Source organism: Aquarana catesbeiana, linkage group LG10 (assembly GCF_042186555.1).
Source record: "Aquarana catesbeiana isolate 2022-GZ linkage group LG10, ASM4218655v1, whole genome shotgun sequence".
NCBI classification, from domain to species: Eukaryota; Metazoa; Chordata; class Amphibia; order Anura; family Ranidae; genus Aquarana; species Aquarana catesbeiana.
In genome coordinates this window covers 142,658,807-142,678,510 of record NC_133333.1, presented here as the reverse complement: position 1 = coordinate 142,678,510, position 19,704 = coordinate 142,658,807, and the positions used below count along the sequence as shown (strand labels likewise).

The 19,704-nt window shown below is 39.3% G+C and overlaps 1 protein-coding gene and 1 long non-coding RNA gene across 4 annotated transcripts in view; one reads left to right on the top strand and one right to left on the bottom strand.

Moving 5' to 3' along the window:
* CACNG7 (calcium voltage-gated channel auxiliary subunit gamma 7) overlaps positions 1-11,343 on the top strand; it is a 276,026-nt gene extending 264,683 nt beyond the window's left edge. For all 3 annotated transcript variants that reach the window (XM_073602738.1, XM_073602739.1, XM_073602740.1), the window contains one exon: positions 1,110-11,343. In XM_073602738.1, the coding sequence (XP_073458839.1) occupies positions 1,110-1,367 (258 nt within the window). In that variant the 3' untranslated portion in view covers positions 1,368-11,343. The remainder of the gene's footprint in view (positions 1-1,109) is intronic.
* Positions 1-19,704, bottom strand: part of LOC141110933 (uncharacterized) — a 130,195-nt gene that overhangs the window by 17,588 nt on the left and 92,903 nt on the right. Inside the window, exon 2 of the long non-coding RNA XR_012236352.1 lies at positions 4,260-4,395. This is a non-coding gene — a long non-coding RNA (uncharacterized lncRNA). The remainder of the gene's footprint in view (positions 1-4,259; positions 4,396-19,704) is intronic.

Sequence of the window (19,704 nt, the reverse complement as noted above, 5' to 3'; positions counted from 1 at the left end):
AAAGTTTAAATAGACTTGAAAACTTGAAATTTAAATAGATTTTAGCTTTCACCTCAGCATAGGCCCTGTGCATAAGTCTGCTGCGCTCGTCACATTCCTGGGGCTGCAGGAAACTTGGTGTTTTGGAACTTCCTAAACCCAAATCTGCAGTTATGCCAGAGAAAGAGACATTATTTCCCCAAATTCCTATCTGAAATCACAGGGAAGGCAATGCCCTCATGACAGGAATGTTATGCATGCCCTGGGTACTCATAATTATGCAGTAGCTATGCAATGCCGCCATGAAATTTTCTTGACTTCCCTCATTCATTCTCACAACAGTAAATGAACAATTGCATGCACTATACAGTTATACAGAATGATTAGCAACAAGCTGTGCTTCCATTCATAGGTAGTATGAAAGCCTTGCTCAAACTATTTGCTGAAAATTACGAAACTTAAAGCAAATTTGTATTTTGCCCTTGTAGGGTTGCTTTAAACCCTGCCCCCAGCAGGACAAAATCCTTCATTTCATTGTTGTTTCATTAAGCCACTAGGAGCAAGAAAAGGAAGCCCTATGAAAACTCAGAGTCACTGTAATTGAAGTTTAAAAAGAGATGAGGATTGTCTCCCAACCCCTATAAGATAGTATTGGGTCAATCATCGATCATTAGCGCTGTCACATTAGGAAGAAGGGCATAAAGCAAACCTGTTACATTGTAAAGAACACAGGTTTGCTTTAGGGTAAACTAAGTAGACTTTATCATTTTTGGACGGTTTTAGTTTCTTATAAGAGGGTTATAACTTAATTTACCTGGTGTACCCTTTAACAATAAACTACAAAGTGTAATGATGTATTCTAGCTAGCTAGCTAGCTAGCAGATAGCTCATCAGATATTGACTTTTATTAGTCTATCATTGGGTAGCTGGTAAAAGCTGATCTGTGATAGCTTTCTAATAGAAGTGCAATACATGTGCTCTGATCACTCTCTATCCTCAATTAACAATGTTGAATAAAGATACACTTTATAAGCAACCTGAATCATTAATATCATTAGAATTGTTACATGAATTATCATGATTATTACCATTTGTTTTTGTTTTGTTTTTTGCAACAACTTTATTTACAGGGTGCTGGTGTCATGTCCGTATACCTGTTCACAAAGCGCTATGCAGAGGAGGAGATGTATCGTCCTCATCCAGCTTTCTATCGTCCCCGACTCAGCGACTGTTCAGACTACTCAGGCCAGTTTCTCCACCCCGAGGTGTGGCACCGTGGCCGAAGTCCATCTGACATTTCTAGTGATGTCTCAATCCAGATGACCCAGAACTATCCACCAGCCATCAAGTACCCAGACCACATACACATATCAACATCCCCCTGCTAAATGCAAAATCAGTGGTAAACTTTTTGGAAGATCTAAGCATCTCCTTAGGATACAGTTCTCAGCTTGGCCTGTTCAACTAGAGACAGAGTACTGTGGAGCTAAAACTATGAACCTTTACTTCCAAATGTCTGGAAACTTCCAGCCCCAGTACCTGGAAATGAATTCTTTTGACTTTGGTCTCTTTTAAGTTTTATTATTTTAACTTTACTATTGTTACCTTGGCAATTATTTCCAGGCGATTTGACGATATAATTTAGCCATAACTTGTTTTAATCTCTCTTTAGCTTATGTTATATTTTTTTCAGAAACTAGATTCATTTATTTGATTCTTTTATCATCTACCTTATTCATTTCTTCTATAAAAAAAAATCTTAACATCTTGATGAAGATTTATACTCATTCTTGATTTTTTTTTTTTTGGCTTTGTGAAAAATCCTTTCTTAACTCTTCAGTGAAAAATATGGACAATGGAAAAAGAATACGAACAAAATCTTTTTCTTCCACTGCAAGCTTTATCTTAATGTAATATTAAACCAGACTCTAGAAGAAGAAAAATGCTAGCGATAAAATCTCTCCAGCAAGACTGATAAAATGAAAAACAAAAGAAATGTCGTCATAAAAAATGAATTATAAAAGGAGAAATATTTTATTGGTTTCAGGAAGAGACAATATTGTCCAAAAACTGAAAAAAAGACTTTCATGCTTAAGTTGTCTATTGTGTCATCCTTCTCGCAGGTTGACAATTTTTTGGATGTTATCCAAAGTCCAACAGATATTATAATTTTTTGTGTTCACTGTGCAGCCGGAACTTAAAGACAGTTGTCCCTCATGAATGTTGCTTTCCACTAAATTCTTATTTTTATGGAAAATGCAAAACTAAAAGCCATAGAGTAGTAAAGTGCAATGAATTAGTTTATTTTATAAAGAAATGTGCACCGTATTTTAGGATGCGCCAAACATGCTGTCTGCAGGCACAATTATCTAAATGAACTGTCCAGGTTAAATGCTCTTTCCAGTAGTTTTATTATTGATTTAGAATATCTTGTTTTATTTTATTTTTAAATTTTGTTAGCTGTCAGAGTGCACAAAAGACTTTTAATTAGGAGACTAACCTCATTGTCCTTGCTTAATTTTGTGCAGGGCAAAGCAAATAGTGCATGCAATTTTGTTTTACCATGCTGCACAATTTGTGGGGATTCTGAGGATTCATTACTAGTCCTTTGCTAGCCCGTGTTTAAATGTTCACTGGCCATTGATGCTGTGCCTTCAGTGACATCATAAGAAACTCTTATGATGTCACACATACTGGTCCACACCACCAAACTCCTGTATACTGAGGATTCTCATTCTGCAGAAGGATTGTCAGGATATATAACGATTTACAAATTGAAAACTAAGGAATAAAATGTTACTCTAAGATACAGTCAATCACTGCACAACACAAATTGTTCTAACTGAGCTATGTGACAATCTGATAGTGTATAGTGTACAGTGTAAAAATGATCACATCAGAGCACTGAATCATTGAATTGATGGACTAGATGCCCTTTTTTTGGATAGCATTACTGTTCATTTGACATGCTATGATTACTAGGTGTGTGCCTTGCAACAAACAATTTAGTAAGCACAGCCAAAGGATACTAGTTGGGTTATAGGTTTTCCAATTTGAAACAACTACAACAAGGAGAAAAAATTAATAAGCCAGTCAAAGGTAACCATACAGTCCAATCACATAGCAAATAAATATTCATCAGTTAAAGAAAATAATAATACAATGGAGGAATCCAAAACAAATCTACATTCATAAAACACCTAAAATAGCCAGGAAGCCTCAGTCATAACCTCAGGGTTTTTTCTTACCTTTAAGGGGGTTTTGCCTTCCTTTGGATCAGCTGTGTATATAGGGTTCTGTGTATGCAGGTTTTCAATTTATTTATTTTTTAATTTATTTCTATTGGTTGAACTTGATGAACTTTTTCCAACCTAGCTAACTGTGTAACTATAACAAGCATCAGTCAATTCATCACCATTTAGGATTGAGTCAATCTACCATAAAACATGATCTAATTTTCTAATTAGAAGTGCTTAGTAGCACAATATTCCCATCACATCTATACTACAGGGCCAGCTACACGATTTAAACATTAAATGAGTACAAACTAATGAGTATTAAAATACCTAACAATAGACATTGAAGAACAAACATACAGGAGCTAGAGACACTATTGTTATAAAACATATTTATAGCTATCTGCCAAGCTGAAAATCTCAAAAGACAGCAAAGTGACAGCAAGTTAAACAAAAATATATAAAAGGTCAAAGAGAAAAAAAAGAAAGAAGAAAAATACAGATGCAAAAGGAAGGAGAAAATAATACAACCCAGTCTGGTTCCTGGGTAAAACATCAAAGGCCCAAAGAGAAAAGAATGCCAGTTAAGGCTACAAATATTTTGGATCTGATTTGCTTTGTCAGATCATTTGAGCAAAATTTAGATGTAGGTTGAAAAGGAGATACTTTGTTGGTAAGGATGCTTCTACATGAATGGTGAAAGGTCATTCTGTAAAAGCAGAAAAACAATAGAAAGATAACACATTTCTATCAATACAGCAAAAGCTTGCATTTTTAGTTTGCTACATTAGCCAGTGAAAATATATCACCTTTATTTCAAGCTTTAAATCTGAAACCCAGGCAAATAGTTTAAAAAACAGATAACAAAACATATACAGAAGCTGTTTTACATGTCAAATTATTTGTATTTCTGTCCATCCAGTTCTAAAATTCACACAGCACATCCTACTGGTTTACACCATTTTCCCTGGTGTCCTCCTTTCACTAACATTCTTAGTGGACAGTTAAATAGCAGCAGATTGATGAGGTCATCCCTCTGCTTACCTTTCTATCATCATGTTTATTGACAGCACATTTGCATGCAGCACACCTGATGACGCCCATTCCTGCCCCTCTTTCTGCTGCTGCAAGATTATGATACCAATGATCTAAAAAATTGCAAGAGGATGATGCCAATGATCTAAAAAAAAAAAAAAACAATTATAATTTAATAACGAATACAGAGCTACATTAATGTGTGCATTTTATATCTGCCTGGAGTTCAGCTTTAATCAGCATCTAATGCAGTATCATCCCCATGCTTATACTGAAACATTTATACCAGAAATACAATGGGAACATAAGAGATTACAGTAACTTCTTTTAAGTTGTAAAATAAAAAGCAACTTTCATGGGGATATCTCTGAAGTCATGTAAGAGAAAATGGCTGACACAGTGGACATAAAACATTTAGTGACGTATAAAGAAGTCAGCTTGTCAAGCTGCATAGACTTCCCATGTTGCACTATCCACACTAACACATTCTGACGTGTTGGTTTAATGTATAGAAAAATAATGTATAGCCTAATGTAGTTCATTTTATTGCTGTGGTTTTCACAGGGACTCGGGAAGGCCTGGCTTGCATTTTGCCCATCGTATATACCTTTCATCCATGGAAGACATTTTGTTTCTGCAGTGAGCAGACTATAATGGTGTCTAATGAGCACTGAAATGTACATAGATAGTTGATATGTATCAATGCAATGTAAGAATTTTAACCTGACCTGTAGATATGAAATAATGACCTGTCTGGAAGTCTTTACCAGATATAGATGATGACACTATAATTATATATTTTACTTTTGGAGTATATGGCCTTAAGCATTGTAGTTGGTGCTTAAAGCTCAACTGAAATCAGAACATTTGGATGGAATAGAGAAAGGTTAGACCTTCTGCCAGGCTTTATGGCTGTCTGTCTTCCTCTTGAGGAGATTTCCCTTTACATCTTGTGACCACACAGGACCGGAGAGGGATCACTGTGATAGGGACACATAAATATGAGGAGAAATAAATAACAGAATTGACTGAAATTCAAATCCTTCTCCACTCTACTCGAAGTGCTCTAACTGCTTTCTGTATCCCCATCACAGATACTTTACTTCCTGCCCCAGTGAGCAAACAGACGGTTCTGTCTCCATCAAGGTCACAAGCAGTTATAAACCCGGCAGAGGTTTCCTCATTCTATTTGAATAAAATATTTGCCTATAGTTGGGCTTTCAGGGATCAATACATCTAAAGCACAAGTTGGTTTATATAAAACTGTTGTAAATGTGATTTGCAGAAATACCTTTATAAAACGGTTTGATAATCAAAATTAAGAAATCAAAATAAGAACTATTATCATGGGTGCTTTATTTTGCTTTACACAACAGATTTCCTGTTGCATAGGTATCAGTGGAATTGAGAGTTTTCCTTTCCCCTAAATTTTGGCAAAAATTAGAAGATTCCAGAAAATGTAACATTTTTTTTTAAATAACCAATTAGAGGGATCGCACCATCACTGGGTGGCAACAGTGGGTGCTCCTAAGGTATTAAAAGTTCCACATCCTTACAGAATTCAGAATTTAGGTTTGGAGTCAATGGAGAAAACAAAATTAAGCTGGCTGGAATATCCTTTCAACTATCTTGAACTTGCTGTGGTCCCTAACTAGTTTAATTACTTTACATGTTTTTCACAGAATTAATAAACATATAGTGAAAAAAGTGAAATAAATAAATTTAACGTGACATTAAAGAAAACTTGATCAAATTAATAAAAAACAGAAACCACACAAATGTAAAGAACACTAAATTAAATTGGCTATACTACCCTAAATAAATCCTTCCATACCCAGCCCCTCTAACCTCCCTTATCCTCGAGTGTTACTCAGACTTGAAATTCTATGTAACAAAGGTTAAACCCAAGCATCACTCAAGGTAGCTGTTTTTACATAGATTGGCGAACATCTACACACCGATCCTCCCACTATTTGTTAACCCAAAAATGCTTTGCTCAGAACACTTTTGGGTTCGTGGCTGTCAGATTTTGGCTGCCAGCAGCCAGGAATGCACACAAATTAAGTACTGTCAGTTCCTAATTTGTTTGGAAAGGCCCTTCAGGGGAGACATCTAATAGACCCCTGAAGCCTTCCTAAAGAGGACATGTCTTGTAAAATAACTATAGGGTGATGTTGGTCCCTTTGTGATAATAATAAAGTAAAATCTAAAAACAAAAATGTTTACATTTTTTTTTTAAAGCCACCTTTCTCCATCCCCACACACATGCATATTTGCACACATACATGTTTTTAGGATGTGCATAGGTAAACAGCAATCACATACTGGATATTCCGGTGCACACCAATGTGAGGATAATCATTCCAAGACCATTGTTTATGGTTAACTAATTAGCTGTAAAATATTTTAAAGCATCTCCTATTTAAACATCATATTTTTGGGGGGGTTTGTGAGCACATGCAATATGAAGGCTTGACATATCTGATATCTATTTATTCAACAAAGTCTCTTTTTTTTAATTTTACAAATTGCATGCACTAAAATGAATTTTAGTGTATTTTTTACTACAAATATAGGTTTCCGAAAAAGTTTGCACACATTTCCTGCAATATAAAAATTTGCAACTACCATTTTTCATTCTAATGGGCCCTGCTTTCTGAAAACATATAGGGGTTGATTTACTATAACTTCAAACTTCATCTCATTCAATTAAGCTTTGAGAAAAAAAAACATGGAAGCTAAATGGTTTCTATGCAGAGCTGCTCCAGATTTTGTACTCTCCAGTTTAACAAATCAACCTCATAGTGTTTTGGGATTTTAAATATTTTGTAAGATTAAAACATGCATTATAACATGCAATGCATTTTCAATGCTCAGTTTAAATGCATCTAAAATACTGCTTAAGGTCCCCCTTGTATAAATCTGCTGGCAATGTGTTCAGATTGAAAGTTATGAAAACAAATTATTCAGTATCAGTAATCCCACTGAAACTTGATCCTGGTTAGCCACTTGCCGACCGCTCCACCGCACATATTCTACGGCAAATCGGCTCGGCTGCGCAGACCAACGTACCTGTGTGTCGATCTGTGCATGTGGTACTGCGGGCGCGTGCGTTGTAAAGAAGACAGATCAGGAACAGTAATCTCTCTCTACTCCCAGTCAGTCCGTCCACCTGACAGTTAGAAACACCTTCCTAGGAAACACTTAACCCATTGATCACCCCCTAGTGTTAACCCCTTCCCTGCCAGTACCATTAATGCAGTGATTAGTGCATTTTTATAGTACTGATCACTGTATTGGTGTCACACCAAAAAGTGTCACTTAGGGTCAGATTTGTCCACTGCAATGTCGCAGTCCTGCTAAAAATCGCTGATCCCCGCCATTACTAATAAAAACAATAAAAAAAATTAAAAGTTCCTAAATCTTTCCCCTATTTTGTAGATTCTATAACTTTTGCGCAAACCAATCAATATACGCTTATTGTGATTTTTTCTACCAAAAATATGTAGCAGAATACATATTGGCCTAAACTGATGAATAAATCCAATTTTTTTTTTTTGGATATGTATTATAGCAGAAAGCGAACAATATAGTTTTTTTTTCAAAATTGTCAGTCTTTTTTTGTTTATAGCGCAAAAAATTAAAACCGCAGAAGTGATCAAATACCACCAAAAGAAAGCTCTACTTGTGGGAAAAAAAGAACATCAGTTTTGTTTGGGTACAACATCGCACAACCGCACAATTGTCAGTTAAAGCAACGCAGTGCCATATCGCAAAAAATAGCCTGGTGATTAAGGAGGTAAATCCTTCCGGAGCTGAAGTGTTAAAGTGACCCTGTCTAGTGTTATCCTGTAAAGAAATAATTTTAATACTTACCTTTTCGGCAGGTGGTATTAAAGCTTTGCCCTATTACAGAGCTCCAGGCACTACTTTTCAACAATCTCAATGTGCTGAATAATATGTCCCCTGCTGTGTTGATGTTGCAGCTGGTGGGAAAAATTGCAGAGAATAGCAGTAATGCCCAGAGTCCTTCAAGAGAGCAGAGATTTGACACACGTGGCCGGAAAGGTAAGTACAGTCTTTTAATTCTTCGAGGATGTCAGAAACCAGAGAACTGCTAACTAAACTATTAGATGTGCCCCCATTACTTGGTAAGAACTATTTTGGACAGATCTCTGGACACACTTTCACCAGGTTAAAAAAAACTGATGTGCTCACCTTCGTGTTTCACCTTATTTATGTAACTCAACTTGTGTTTTAGGTCTGGTGGCCCTTTATTTTTCTTATCATACTCAGCTGGCCAATAAACAAAGCCAGCGTTCACTACAGTGTCATATAATGCCCTACCCTCCAGATGAAATGCACGGTCAGTAAAGACCTCTAGATGTATCATTATTAATAATATAACCCTCTCCTTACTAATAAAGGATAATATATTTTTTTGCTAGAGTTTAGATTGCAGCTGAGCTTTCATAACCTATCATTTGTTAAAGGAATGAGTGGAAATGTAATATTAAAAAAGCTATCCCCACTAAAATGACAGAACATATGTAATGTATTATGCATACCTCTAACTGACCAAGAAGACTGCCTAAATTTCATTGCAATAACTGTTATGATTATTACGTAGGACATGTCTTGTCACTTGTAAAAACATTTTTCAAGAAAGTTTACTGAGATTTGAAATGCACAAACTGTTCAGTTCCATGGGTTATGGTAATGGTGTGTCCTGACACAGGGAAGTTTGAAATTACCACTTATATTTCCATGTGCCAATTAGTAGTTACTGACCACACATACGGTTTGCTATATGAATACATGTATGTTCATTGAGAAAATAACAATAAGGACCCATCCACACATGTGCACATTTTAACCTGCATAATTACAACACACATTACCAAGAACCAGATTCCTTCATTGTGATGATTGAATGGCATTCTAACACACCTAAGCAGTGCACCACATTATATGTGTGTCTTGGCACACCACAAAGCACCAATGTTAATGATCTATACATTGTGGTATACTGCCTTAAAGACAATGGGGTAACATATGGTTCATGTTTTAAGGTGTTCTGCCAGCCCATTTAAAACTTAATGGGCTGTCTAAAGGTTGTGTGCAAACGCATACAGTATGTTAATGTTTGCACGGGAATGCAATACATACTGTGAATGGGCCCTAAATTGAACATTGGAATTAAAAGCTTGTTATATTTTCATATTCTGGGGCTTAATTAATAAGCAATAAGTTAAGTATGTGTAGTTATCCAGGGTGAGCGGACAATCCCATTTTTAGTAATTTTTTATTTTAGTGTAGCCAAAAACATGAATGAATAATTGTGACTGGTTTCTGAGGTCAGTAGCTGTACTTTTATCTACAAAAAGAGGATCAGGGGTGGGAAGAATGAATGGACTGTCTAAATTATGCCTAATGGCTTTGTCTGTTATTTCTAGATAAGACAAGTACTTGCAAAAATTGTACCCTTACCAATAATTTCTTGTTAAAAACAGGTATTGTAAAGGTTAGCATCTGTACAATAATGAGCAAGTACTAAAATTAGGTGTACTCAGCATGGATTGCAGAGATTTTCAAAGGCACTGAAAAATCTCTACTAATAAGCAAACATTTCCTTTTCTCCGTGGTCTGGTCCTTTAACTGGCATTGGTTTACTAAAGGAGTAGAAACTGTTCATTTCACAAAGTAAATGCTTGGTTTGCAATTTGTATCTTGTTTGCAAAGTATATGCTGACCTATCCTGGTAAATAAGGTAAAGCCTTGTTCACTTCAATCATTCATTCATGTACAAGCACACAATCCTTTTGATTTCCTCATTTTTGGATATTCAAATTTTGCTTTACTTTTTTTTTTTTAACTAATGAGGACCCAGCATCAGATAATCTTTTTCATATCAAGTGCTTGCTTGCTAAGTAATGTGTGTGTAACTTTTCTAGGCATTTATTACAGCATAGAGATCACAGTACTCCCCTTAAAGACTAAGTTCACATATTTATATTCAGGGTGTAAAATGTAACATGTTAAAAATGCACTGGGCCCTCCCTCCAAATGCACTGCCCCCCCCCCCAACCCCCTGTTTAGACAGCGATCTTCTATCCCCACTCACTGTCACAATCTAAAAAAAAGTGGTCATGCGGTGCTCCAACCTGCCTGGCCGTGTCATTCATTCACAGTGTTCTGTGAATGGGAAAACTACAGTACCGACAGACTTTGTGGCTGTCAGCTTGTAGTTCTCAATGAACTACCAGGGCACTGTTGATCGCTGTAGGTAGTTCATTAAGCTTCCTGTTAGACTGTAACTGCCTGCTCGTATCGGAGGTATAGGTAGACAGCTACAAGTCAGTCTGCAGGACTGTGATTGTATGTGAAGTATCTACTTTCTGGACTGAGATGCTGGTTCAGAGATTACATAATCACATAAATACTGGTGCCTATGCTGTTCTTGGCTGTTTTCACAATCTTCAGACACAGATTAGCCCCCATTTGGAGGCTTGGACATTAAACTTCTTTACTCCAAGCTGTTCCACCTCATTGCCCCAGGTGCTGGGGGTCATGTGAGCCATCTCTGCTCACAAAAAAAGTGATAAGAAGAAAGCCACCATACACTGCAGGGAGCACTGGTGTCCACATTTATTTTGAAAGATATTCACAAGCTTGACATTGACAGCTCTTGTCTAGGACTACCCCTCCAATGAGTTTATTTTATAGTGCTTAGCCATAGAGATATCTACAACTAAGCCCTATTGGTGAAACACGGGGTTGTGGGGGGGGACTTATTGGAATCTGGAAGCCCCCTTTAACAAGGGGGCCCCCAGTTCCCAGTGCCCACCTTGTAAATGAGTATGGAGTACATAGTACCCCTACCCATTCATCCAAAAAATATCAACTGTAAATAAAAACACACCACAGTTTTTGACAAGTCCTTTATTAAAAGAAATGTCCCCTGATGTTGAATCATCATCAATCATATCATCCACCTATGTAAGTCAATGTGAATCAAGTTGAACAACAGCTGTCGACCCACAGTAAAAAAAAAAAAAAACATATGCCGCCAATACCCAACCACACCCGCCACTTGCCACTGCTGAATGACAGCTCCACTACCTCCGCCACTTAAATAATCAAAGGAGTGTGGTCAATGACATCATAAGGCCTGGGGCCACTTGGTGACATCATTGACCATATATGGAGATGTCCATATATAGTTAATAAAGTCACTGGGTAGCCCTGTGCCCTTATGACATCTTTGGCCAAATATGAACATGTCCATATATGCTCAATGATGTCCCTGGGTGGCCCAACCACCTTGTAATGACATTGATCCTGTAGCTTGTGTTAACACCTGAACAGAGCATAAGCAGATTGTATTCCCAATGATTTTAAAGCATTTTTTCGGGGGTTTTATATGCTTTGTGCAAGCATGGTATTTGTTGTTTGGGCTGGGCAGGTGGTGAAGAGCAGTCTTAGAGGAAGAGAGGAGTTCTTCAGGTGCAAAAATGCACATATTGCGCATTTACCAGTGCTTCCATTGAAGTCTATGGGGCCAAAAACACCCAAGTTCACTCACAAAAAAAGCTCAGGTACTTTTTTGAGGGTTAGCTGTAGTGTATAGTGCAACTGAGTATACAAGTGTGAACTGGGACAATTAGAACAAATAAGATTCTGCATGTTGATTGTAGTCAGGCATATGGAAACAAGCTGAAAAATGCTCAAGTGTGAGTCGGGGCTTAGCATTGCAAAGCAGACAGATACGTTTCATCTGTCTTAAGAAGTGACTAGTACCTTTCTATGGTCAGTTTTGGGGGTGCAAATGATGATCACAGCTTTCAGAAGTCAGCCAGTAGGATTTACAAGTGCTGGATTGTGAAATAAAATAAAATAAATAGAGTGGTTGAAACATTTCTCCTATTCCATACTGCACACTTGATCTTCCTTTTCTAGATTATATGGTGATGCCCTTTAAATAAATGTCTGTGTCTGCTTCTTTAGAGCATAACCATTTTCCTAATTTTGTATTGTAGCTAATATTGTTAAGACTTGCCTGCAGTGACAATAAGGGTGTTATGATAAAGCATTGCACAGAAATGGTGTAATATCCAAACCTTATCCTTAGTAGCAGTTATGCTAATGATCATTCAGGTTCTCTATCCTGGGGCTACCCAGACAGACAAATTTGGGATTAGTATGTCTGCTACATATAAAACAGTCTGCTCTCATAAAAAGAAATCTGATTATATTTTGTATCATAAACACACCGCGCTCTGGATCCACAGGCAAGACTGCAGTGTGAAAATACAGATAATGTTTGATTGTGTTTATGATAAAAATAATGATGCCTGGAAGCTAATGCACTTAAAGGAAACTTTTGTTGAACACAAAACTGTTTTGATTTAGCAGTTTCTATATTATTATTTTTATGATATTTTTGCACATGTGGCAGCATTCACTGATCTGTGAGTGCCACGCTCCACATGCTTCTTCTACAGAAAAGTACATTATCTGACCTACATAGCTGATGCAATTGGCTGAGGGTGATGCATGGCATCATCGTGTGACTTAAATAACATTTATTTTAAGGATAACAGTGGGGTCAAAGTGGGAGCACTATTTGTATCTCAAAGCGAACCATAAAGTAATATCAATGCATTTTCAATAAAGTTGTCCTATGTAAAAAAAAAACAAAAAGCAATAAACAGTAGTTGAATGTGTTACTATACTTCCACTGCTATTCACATGTGTGAAAAAAGTTACTTAAATGTATTCATTATGTGCTAATTATTGCATTTGGTTAAAGTGGAATTCCAGTCAAAACCTTACATTTCAAATTTCTTTCTCTTAGCCATTTTATCACCTTTTGTATTATTCATTCTTATCTGTGTAACTACTACTGACATTTTTTCCTCTCATTCTGCTCCACTCTAGACTATTCCCTTTTTCTGTCCGACAATGTTATAATGTCGCTGCTGAATTCCACTGGTGAATGTAACCTCCTTATAGCATTGTCGGACCCATATCTCCCTTCCTGTCCTTTGACATATGCATGTCAGATGATTTCTCATGAATGAGGGTCCTGAAGAGCTCCTTTCTGTTTTTCTTCAGGAAGTTGCACATTAGCAGGCAAGGTACACACCCACTGACCTCTCAGTGTTAGCAAGTGTGGGGAAATTGCGTTCACGTGGACCATGTGGAAAAGCATGTAAAAAAACAAAAGAGAAAACACAGCGATTTTTAGTATTTGAGCTATAGCAACAAGGATGGACATTATATTACAGGGAAATAGGATGTTTAGGGCACAAAGGTTTCCTATTACTTTAAGTATTTTGGTAAGCCTTGCTTGTTTTGCTATTTCATAGAATTAGAACTTGATTTGATTGTAGCCGTATTAGTGCAATCACGGACAGTACTCAATTTTCTCTGTCATAGAATTAGACAAATTATTGCCACACAGTTAAACAAGATAGCTTGTTTTACAGCTCCAAAAAGGCATTGTAGAAGGTCACCTTTTTTGCAATTCATTCATTTTTCGCACTGGGAGTATGCTGAAATAGCAGAAAACTCTTTAACTCCACCTAGTGAAATATTAAATATGAAATATATTAAAGTGGGTCTAAAGTCAGAAGGTTTTTTTCATCTTAATGCATTCTATGCAATAAGAAAAAAAAAACCTTCAGTGTGCAGCAGCCCCCCTCAGCCCCCTTAATACTTACCTCAGCCCATCTTGATCCAGCAATGTTGCACGGGACTCTCCCTCCTCATTGGCTGAGACAGCAGCGGGGCGCAATTGGCTCCCTCCACTGTCAATCAAAGTCAGTTTGCAATAAGGATTGAGAGGGGGTGGGGCCAAGCCGCAGCTCGAGTATCCCCATAGCAAACTGCTTGCTGTGGGGGCACTCGGCAGGAGGGAGGGGCCAGGAGTACTGGCTAGGGACCCAAGAAGAGGATCTGGGCTGCTCTGTGCAAAGCCAATACACAGAGCAGGTAAGTATAACATGTTTGTTATTTTTAAACTATAAAAAAGAGGCTATAAAAAAGTATGGTCTACTCTAAAGCGCACCCTCAACACTTAAAGCAGCCTTTCTCAACCTTTTCAACGCCGAGGAACCCTTAAAATAACTTTCCAGACTCAGGAAACCCCTGATAAAAATTACTATATGTAGAAACTCATGATACATTAGTGTAATGGTCAGCGGGAAGAATGCTCCTTACACTTGGGAAGAATTACCCACTTAGAGATAGCTGGTGTTGGTGAGAACTTATCTGAGAGGCAGAAATTGCACATTGTTCAAGGAACCCCTAGCAACCTTTGGAGGAACCCTGGTTGAGAAATCCTGACCTAAAATATATCTAAACCAAAGAAAAAACATTTAATATTTTGAAGCTCTGCAGTCACTAGGTTTGGGGGCTGCACTTGTTTTCTTTTCCATCCTGAGTATATTTACTACAAGTGCAGGAAAATACCTGTTGATCTTGCCATAAATCCTATGTCTTTGTGTAGCGGTACCCTCTTGAGGGCTGCTGAGTGTTGTAGTCTGTTCCAGCCAGGCACACAGTTCTCATTCACCTTCAGGTAGAAAACCAGCCCTTATTTTTATTGAGGGGAATAAACTTTGATGGGGATAGGATTTTCATGACATGCCCAAACTGATTTGCAGAACAATATATATGGGACCAACTATATACACCTCCAGTATATACAACTCCAAACTTCAACTTCAGCACATCACTTGCTTGCAGACTATCTCTCCTCTCCTCAACACCTCCTGCATATCACTTGCTTGCACTTCCCGGACCAGCTAGCACTGATTAGTTATGCTATGAGATGCTATGAGGAAGCCTCCGGCTGAAACATGTTAGCATTTTAGATTTTGCACTACTGTTAATGCTCAATAAAGATGTAAAAAGAAGCAATCAAGTCACATTTCTTGCTAGCACTGATTAGTAGGCCTGACACTGGCTTAGCCGGGCCTAAGGTGAATGCCTTTTGCAGGCAGGGACCACGGGCCCCTTTAGTGTAGCAAAAATATGGTAGTCCTTAGTGCTAACTGAGCCCAGTACCAAATCTTCAGGCCCTGTAAACCCTCATGGCTGCAGCTGCCTCTCTCCACTGCCCATGACACCCCAGTCCACTCCTCTGGCTCTGCACCCATCTCAGACTGCATCTTCCCAGTCCTCTCAGACACTAGTGGGTTTAACTATTTTTCTTGTATAATTCTCCTTTAAGGGCGGCGTGGCAGGGGGTGTGTCCTATGCCTACATACTTTTGCTAATATGCGTTCCTCATTCCCATCTCAAAAAGTTGAGAGGTATGCAGCCGTGCATAGTAAGGCTCCATGCACATGGACGTTTTAAAAAATGGGCTGTAAAGCTAGTACAGACGTCAGGAAAAAAGCAGCGTTAAAAAAAGCAATTTTTCCCGCGTTTTGCATTGAATTCAATACACGTTAAGCCGCGCTAGCTTTCAGCCATGTTTCTCTGTCTCTATTCAAAAATCAATGGTTCCTTATGGAAGCCAATTGATTTGAATAGAGGTCGCACCAGAAGTCGGATCAAGAGGATCCGACTTGCGGTGCGACTTGTGTACTGAGAATCTTGAAGGGGGAACCCCGCAAAAATTTTTTAAAAAATCTGCGTGAGGTTCCCCCCCAAGACGATACCAGACCCTTCAGTCTGGTATGGATCTTAAGGGGAACCCCCACACCAAAAAAAAAATGGCGTGGGGGTTCCCCCAAGATCCATACCAGACCCTTATCCGTGCACGCAGCCGGGTAGTTCAGGAAAGGGGGGGCGAGCGAGCGCCCCCCCCTTCTGGACCATACCAAGCCACATGCCCTCAACATGGGGGGGTTGGTGCTTTGGGGCAGGGGGGTCCTGTGCCCCCCTACCCCAAAGCACCTTATCCCCATGTTGATGAGGACAAGGGCCTCTTCACGACAACCCTGGCCGTTGGTTGTCGGGGTCTGCGGGCGGGAGGCTTATCGGAATCTGGGAGCCCCCTTTAATAAGGGGGCACCCAGATCCCGGCCCCCCACCCTATGTGAATGAGTATGGGGTACATCGTACCCCTACCTATTCACCTGGGGGAAAAGTGTCAATAAAAAAAATACACTACAAAGCTTTTTAAAGTAGTTTATTAGGCAGCTCCAGGGGGTCTCTTCCGACTTCTCCACGCTCTCCGGCCTCTTCTCCCGCTGTCTTCTCCCAGTCTCCGGTTCTTCTCCCGCTCTCCGATGTCTTCTGCCGGGCTCCTCCGCTATCTTCTGCTCTTTTGCCGCTCTTTTGCTAGCGCTGGCCCGGTCTTCTCCATCGTCTTCTTCCCTCTTCTCTTCTTCCGATGTTGACATGATGCACTCCCGCTGTAATGCCGTGTGTGCGGTGTGCAATGACTTATATAGGCATGGGGCGTGGTCACCAGGTGATGTCATCCAGTGACCCTGCCCCTTATGACGTCACAGTCCCATCATGCCCCAGGACTGTGGCGTCATAAGGGGGCGGGGTCACCGTATGACATCACCCGGTGAGCACGCCTTATGCATATATAAGTCATTGCGCACCGCACACGGCATTACAGCGGGAGAGAGTGTTGTGTCAGCATCGGAAGAAGAGAAGAGGGAAGAAGACGATGGAGAGGACCGGGCCACCTCTAGCAAAAGAGCAGAAGATAGCGTAGGAGCGCAGCAGTAGACACCGGAGAGCGGGAGAAGAACTGAAGACTGGGAGAAGACAGTGGGAGAAGAGGCCGGAGAGCGTGGAGAAGTCAGAAGAGACCCCTGGAGCTGCCTAATAAATTATTTAAAAACCTTTGTAGTGTATTTTTTTTATTGACACTTTCCCCCCAGGTGAATAGGTAGGGGTACGATGTACCCCATACTCATTCAAATAGGGTGGGAGGCTGAGATCTCGGTACCCCCTTATTAAAGGGGGCTCCCAGATTCTGATAAGCTCCCAGCCCGCAGACCCCAACAACCAACGGCCAGGGTTGTCGGGAAGAGGCCCTTGTCCTCATCAACATGGGGACAAGGTGCTTTGGGGTGGGGGGGCGCAGGGCCCCCCCTGCCCCAAAGCACCAACCCCCCCATGTTGAGGGCATGTGGCTTGGTATGGTCCAGGAGGGGGCACTCACTCGCCCCTCCTTTCCTGACCTACCGGGCTTCGTGCTCGGATAAGGGTCTGGTATCGTCTTGGGGCGAACCTCACGCAAATTTTTTTTTTAATTTTCGCGGGGTTCCCCCTTCAAGATTCTCAGCACAAAAGTCACACCGCAAGTCAGATCCTCTTGATCCAACTTCTGGTGCGACCTCTATTCAAACCAATGGGCTCCCATAGGGAACCATTGATTTAGAATAGAGACAGAAACGCTGGACGAGGCTTAACACAGCGTTAAGCCTCGTTAATTCGTGTTTAACACCTTTTGCCAGCGTCTGACGTTTTTACAGCTCTAGCGCTGGAGCCTCAGATCGCACTGGTCCTGGTTTTTTTTGTTGCAGCTTAACGGCTATGCCATTTACAGCTCAAAAACGCCACGGTGGGCATGAGGCCATAGACTAACATGGAGAGGCATTTTTAAGCTGCAAAAAATGCTCAAAAAAGCGGCTGTAAAAACGTCCGTGTGCATGAGGCCTAACCATTTAGCTTTTAACTTCAGCTTGTTCAATTAAACTTTGACAATAAAACCTAGAAGCTGATTGGTTACTATGCACAGTGGCACCAGATTCTGTGTGCACTGGTTTTAGTAAATCCCCCAATTAGTGTTCCGCTACTGTCTTACCATATTTCAGATCTAGCAGCCTCATGGACAGTGTAAACTCCTCCCCTACAATGAATAATAGAAACTGTGATGAAGTCTGAAGATTTATTAAATGAACAAAAGGAGGTGTAAAACTACAAACAATAAGACATATACTGTATAAAATAAAGTGTATGATGGCACAAACATAGAAAATAAACAGTATCATAAGGCTAGACTGAGCTAGACAGGATATATCTTACTACAGCTGGCTAGCATAACAGAAACTCCACAGGAGAGTAAATGATAATCCCTAAATGCCCTAGCAGTAAAAAAGGTAGAAATAAAGTTGAGTTTCTATCTGCAAGTTTTTTTCAAGGAAGAGGGTTGCAGGCACTTTTTTCTGTCTTTGTAGTCTGAACAGAAAACTAAGATGGTAGATGACCTTTCCCAGAAATATTTTTTCCTTTGATCCTCCCAGAATGACTAAACAAAAGGCATGAAGGACACTGTTCCACTGGGTCACAAGCTGGTGCTGGCCCATTCATAACAGAAACTATGGAAGAATTTGAATTCACACACTTGAACAAACATTGACATTTATTAAGCTGCATGAAGTCTGGGGCAGAACACTACTGAACGGCTGGTCTGAGGTCTTAGGAACTATAGTCTGAGGTCTATAAAACTCCTGCTCTGAGAGCATGGAACTGATGGCCTGAGGTCTATGCAACTGCTCTGAGTTTTGGTCTGCGTTCTATGGAACTGCTTCTCTGAGGACTATGGAATTTATGGTCTGAGTTGTGTGTATATTAGTTGGTGAACTTATCAGCCAATTTTAAATAGTAATAGTGAAGTCCAAGAGCAGGTGATTACCTTTTTTGGCTACAACCCCACATTTTTTGGGTTACAAAATCCCCTTCTTTGGGGCTTGCATGTGCAAAAGGAGAGAGAAAAAAACTATACATATACAGTAAAATAATGTGTACGTAAAAGTGTCATCAAAAAGTTTTGCTTTCAGTCACTGGTTAAACCATTTCCAAACATTGACTGAAAAATTAATATGTTAATCATAACAATAATTACCTTACCTTTTTACCTAGTTAAAATTCTCTTTTAAAGCATTGCACGCTGATGCCCCCACAGAAAAGACACTGGACACAGAAAAGACGCTAGTCTATATTTCATTAATAACATAGCCTTGAAAAAACACTCAGTCTTAACACTTGTTATTGAATATCTCTCTTAATAAAATACATATCTCAGAATTTTGTTTTTTTTTTAAAGTACGTCTTTGCAATACATGTACATTATCCACTTTTGTACCCCTTTTAAAATGTTGCACGTGCATAAAAAATCCTGTTGACCTTCCAAAAATACAGTGAGCTAATGTTTCTAAAAGTTCTGTCTTCTTTGCTCTAAAAATTCTAAACATCAGCCATGCTCATTACTCTGTGGACTACAGAGTACTTCCCTTTATACTTTTAAGGAACTAGGCTTTCAACAATGGTTGTAATGTTAGAAGTGAACTTGAATTTTTGACAAATCAACAGCTACTGTATTTTTCTATTTCTCTTGCAGTCTGAAGGCCCTACAGTGCCTTGAAAAAGTATTCATACCCCTTGAAATTTTCAACATTTTGTCATGTTGCAGCCAAAAACGTTAATGTATTTTATTGGGATTTTATGTGATAGACCAACACAAATTGGCACATAA